The following is a 5,295-nucleotide window of genomic DNA, read 5'->3' on the forward strand; positions in this document are numbered from 1 at the left end:
ATGAGCGAGACGACGATCGAATAGTATCCCATAATGCATTTTTCCAGACGAATCACGCGATATCGCAGTCATGGAAGAGTTCCATCGTGAAATAACTCGTGGGCTTTTTTCTCATTCGTCTTCCAGTAAAAGTAAGAAAATTGCATTATTTCGTTATTTTACATGATTTCTTCGATTTGCAATGGTTAAGAGCGATGTTTCCAAATAGAAACATTTTTTTTTCATGGTTTCAATTAGTCTTCGCATCACACCACAGGCAGACCACCCTCTGTTAGTGGGGGCCGTTGTTGATTGAAATCTGAGCAACGATCTTTTGTTATTTATAGAAGGAATACATATGAACAATACGGTAGCTATAATTTGTTCCAAAATGCAGAATTTAAAGCAAATTTTTCAATAAAAGTTTGAAGAAAATGTTAACTGAGTCATCTGCATGTTTTTTTCGCCGTCCCGAGCTGTTTTAAGCGCTATTTTGCAAGATCAATATTTGACCTCGGCGGTTAGAACTATTATAGTATTCTCGTTCGCCTGCTCGTTTCCGGTGTCATCTCCGGGATGGCAACGATTAAAATAAACTCATAAAAAACGCAATGTAGCATAAACTCTTTTTTTGTTTTTTTTCGTCTTTTTTAAGAAAGCATTTTTCTGGCTATAGCCTGGCCAGAAAAGGAAAAAATCCGTATTTTTGTGTGATGTTTGACCGATAACGCCGTAACCCAAACAAAGGTGCCACGCAGCATGCAAGCGGCAAAACGTAAAAGAGCCTGCTCAGAATTTGAAAGAAAAACAAAACATCAGAAACTTTATTTATTCAAAAGAACAGATCAGTATTCTGGCCAGGAAATTTCCTTGAAGATTGGTTGAGTCAATACCGGGTAGATTGTGCTACAGAGGATTGTTTGTCGCATCGATAGGTTAAATTTTATTTGTAACAGTAATTGCCGTTGTAAACTGAGGTCGATGCTGTAATAATAGCCTGCGAAAACATCCGTTTCTCCTCGCTCTTTGTAGGTGTCCCCAGCGGCAAAGAGCGAGGAGAAACGGATGTTTGTTTTTTAAATTCTTCTCATGTGTTTTAATGACATCGATTGCATCGATTATTACCTTTTCCAAAAAAAAAAAAAATTGGAAAAAAAAATGTTACCCTCGACCCTCGACATGGTACCCTCGCCCTCGACATGGAACCCTCGACCCTCGACCCTCGACCCTCGACAAAAAGATAGACTCGTCAAAAACAGAGTACGTACCCTTGCATTTTATTTGAGGTCGTGTTGCGTAATTAATGACTTAACAATGCTTGACTCACGAGCAGTGTCCCGCGAAGAAATTCCAGCTGTGTTATTCAATTACAAAACAAAACGCACTGTTAGTGAAATGTTCTTCTGACTGAAATACTCATGTATGAACTCTGAATTACTGGTTGTCTTTAATTCTTTACACTAGGCTGTTAAGTAAGACTTAAGAGCCGCTAAGTTTTACTTAACCAAGAATTCGTGGGTGAAGGCCTAAGTAAAATCTCAATTAACTTTGCTTTGCATCTCATTAAAGTCGGAAAGTTGAAACGATTCAACAAAGTTTCAAGCGACTTGAAAACCATCCTTATAACCGACTTAGCTGACTTGCGATTTTTCGGTTTCTTGAGCGTTGAGAAAGGCGAGACGTGTCAATCAATGTTACAGTCAAGCCAGGTGAAGCGTACCCCCAAGATGCAATTAATGAATTTATTATTCAAAAGTTGAATCCGTTGGTAGTTGTAGATTTCAGATTCATCTCTGCATTGTTGCATGCGTAATGAGCCGTGAATTCACACGCGAGGCAGTTACGAAATTTCTGCCAGCTCAGTTTCCCTGAATTTGATGTAAATATGTAAATCTTCTAAGAAATATAATCTATTCAAAGATTTCAATCTGACCTAATACAGAGAAGTTCTCATTAGATATTCACTGCTCATAACGCATGGTTAAAGCTTTTGTGTTACCGCCAAAAAGCCGGCGCTTTTCGCTACTAGTGGGCTATAACCATAGCATATAGCCTAGTAGTAGCTCAACCAATCAGAACGCAGCATTGATAATAGACCACTAGTTGGATTTTAATATGCATAGCTCAGCTCCAGACGACGATCGCATAGCATCCCATGATGCACCTCGTTTCATGTTATGCAGTTTAACCCCGCTGTTTCGAAGTCCCAAGGGGGTTTCGAAATAACCGTGGAAGCGTAAAATTCGTGACAAAGAATCATTTTTTAATAAAATACGGTACAGTATAAAGAAAGACACTGATTAAATAAAAATACAATGGTAGTCTTTACACTAGAGCCTAAATAAGCTAAGAAATATTTCAAGACAAGTACATTTAAAATAAAGCTTCACACACAAGCGATTCTTTTTTACTTCAGGTTATTTTCCCACGCAACACGGTCCAAACTCACTTTACACTGAAGAGATTTGTAACAAACGTTAGCGTATCCTAAATCCGGAATCACGCCGTTGACTTGTATTTTTGCTGTTCTTGCTGCGTTTTTAGGCTTAAGTTCGGCTTCTTCCTCTCCGCAAGACGTGTGTAATTTGCCCCCATTTTCTCCAGCTTTACCAACACATCCGAACGTACGAGCTAACGCAACCTCGTTCACAGGGCTTCTCAAATTGTAGTCTTGAAACCGGCTGAATGCATAAAAAAGCAAACTTATGGGCTTTTCCGGACTCCAAAATTAACAGTTATCAGCAAAACTATAAAGCTCCGCTTTAGACTTGGAAAATCCATTTATGTTAACTGCTGGCTGCGCAGCTTAGTTTCAAAATAAGACTGGAAATAATTATTTGTCTGCTAGGGAGAGAATGTCAAAGGAGGCCAAATTAACGGAAGGGGGAAGGTTGTAAACTAACGCACTTCATCAGAGAAAACACTCCTTTTCTTGTTTGATATATACCACAGTTTTAATAGCCCTTTAGATGTTGAAGAAAAGAAGTAGAAAAAAGCTTCTTAAGTGAAGATGTGTTGGAGAGATACGAAAGGTTGCTATAATTCAAACGTTTGGGGACTATTGCCCCATCATCAGGGTAAGTCTTTGTTGATTCTGATTGTCTCAGTCTCAATGTCGTTCAATTGCGACACAAAGTCACACGTTTACTTCATATGATAGAAAAAATGACTCGTTTAAATGCCCTCGATAAACTGAGGTTCTAATATCTTTCAAAAGGTAAATTATTGAAAAATTAAATTCTCGATTCGTACATAGAGGAAAGAAAGGTCCTATGTCCCATTAGCCAATCGCTGATAATTATGAGAAGTGACAATTTATCTAACCTACTATTTAACCTAGCGCAAATAAGCGGGAGACATAGTCGGCGAGTGCGACGCGAGAGGAAGACATTTTTCTTCCCGGGGCCGGGAGGAGGGGTACTCCCTAAAATGGCCTATACATATAGCCTATATATATTATTATTTTTGCCTTTCGCTCTCGAACGTCTATGTTTTCCGCTTATTCACGCTCATAAAAACAATTCACCCAATATACATGTACAGCAAAAGTTTAAGTCACAAAAGTCTTGGAGTGTACAAGTCTGTTCACACATTTCTGGGTATGCTGGCGTAGGGATTCTTCTGATACCAACATGCGCCCACACAACCAACAATCAGGCAGCCTTTCACGAGTGTGGACGTAACTATGTTCTTTAAGGTCTGACGCTGTTAGAAACGCCCGTTCACACTGGTTACACTTAAATGGCTTCTCATCCGGAGGCATTGCTTTTAGCCACTTTAAATGTGATACCGTTTTAAAATGCTTATTCAGTTGTTCCGATGATTTAAACCACATTTCGCACACAGAGCACTCAAAAGGCCTCTCATCGCTATGAGAGACTTGATGTTTTTTCAGTTCAAATCTAGTCTTGAAGGACTTTTTACATGAGCTGCAATTAAATGGTCTTTCATCACTGTGAACTCGGCTCTGGTGAACTTTGAGATGCTGTGAATTCTGGCAAACCTTTCCACACAAACTGCACTGTAACCGTTTATCGTTGTTATGCAACATCATATGCTTCTGCTTGGCGCAGAGTGTCTTGAATCTCGTCTCACACTGGTCGCACTTGTAAGGTCTCTCATCACTATGAGCCCTGTAGTGACCACTTAGCTGTGAAGACGTTGGAAACCCCTTTCCGCACAACGAGCACACGTGCGGTCTTTTGCCACTGTGCAGCCGAAGATGGCTGGTCAAAGCCTCCTGCGTCTTATAATATTTCCCACAAACTTTGCACAGAAATGGTCTACTGTCACTGTGAACTGAATTCTCGTGTCGCTTCAATTTACTTCTGTCTTTGAAGCACACACTACATAAAGAACACTTAAATGGCCTCTCTTCTCGGTGAGTTTTATAAACATGTCCTTTCAGGTGGCTTTTGCTCTTAAAGAACTTTTCACACACGTCACACTGGAAGGTTCTTTCATCAGTGTGTGCTATTTGGTGACCTTTGAGCTCATGGGTTGTCTTGAAGGCTTTATGGCATTTGCTGCACTTGAAAGGCCGTTCATCACTGTGTACTATACGGTGTCTCTTAAGCATTGCAGTTGTCCGGAAGCCTTTCCCACACTGAGTGCAGTGAAAAGGTGTCTCTTTACTGTGTGATAGACTGTGCTGCTTCAGACATTTGGCTTTCATGAAAGTGCTGTCACACTGACTGCACTTAAAAGACCGCGCACGGACAGTGTGCGTTTTTAAGTGTTCGGTCAAATCTCCACTTCTCTTAAAGCGCTTTCCACATTGACTGCACTGAAAAGGTCGATCATCACTGTGAATAACAGCGTGGTTTCTAAGAATTTCCTGACTTTTGAAGTGTTGCCCACACTTGCTGCACTGGAATGGTCTGTCATCTGAATGAACGACGGCAAGGTGTCTCCTCAGCTTGTCAGGAGTTTTAAAGCCCTTGCAGTCACACTGATTGCACTTAAACGGTCGCTCTTTACTATGTACAACACTATGTAACCTAAGAGCAGCCGGGCTTGGAAATAACTTATCGCAATCATCACACTTGTATTTCCTTACTCTGGAATACTTACGAACACCACGATCGCCATCATCACGCTCACGATCACGTTCCTCGCTATCCCGATCACGATCATCACACTCATGCTTGATTTCAGAAACTTCCATAGTTGACAAATTTTCACCCTCAGATGAAGACTTTGATGCTGAAGCACTCTTCTTGGTTGCTTTCTGGGAACAACTCCGGTTTAAATCTTTTACTGAGCTTTCTTTTGAATCATCATGTTTATGTCCCACTTGATCCATGTTTTTCTACA

The 5,295-nt window shown here is 40.5% G+C and overlaps 1 protein-coding gene across 1 annotated transcript; it reads right to left on the minus strand.

The window, feature by feature from the left end:
• Positions 1 to 2,919: 2,919 nt before the first annotated feature.
• LOC140928755 (uncharacterized) lies at positions 2,920 to 5,295 on the minus strand. Its single transcript, XM_073378540.1, has one exon. The coding sequence runs from the start codon at positions 5,282 to 5,284 to the stop codon at positions 3,530 to 3,532; it is 1,755 nt and encodes a 584-aa protein (XP_073234641.1). The 5' UTR covers positions 5,285 to 5,295; the 3' UTR covers positions 2,920 to 3,529.

This window comes from Porites lutea, chromosome 2 (genome assembly GCF_958299795.1).
Source record: "Porites lutea chromosome 2, jaPorLute2.1, whole genome shotgun sequence".
NCBI classification, from domain to species: Eukaryota; Metazoa; Cnidaria; class Anthozoa; order Scleractinia; family Poritidae; genus Porites; species Porites lutea.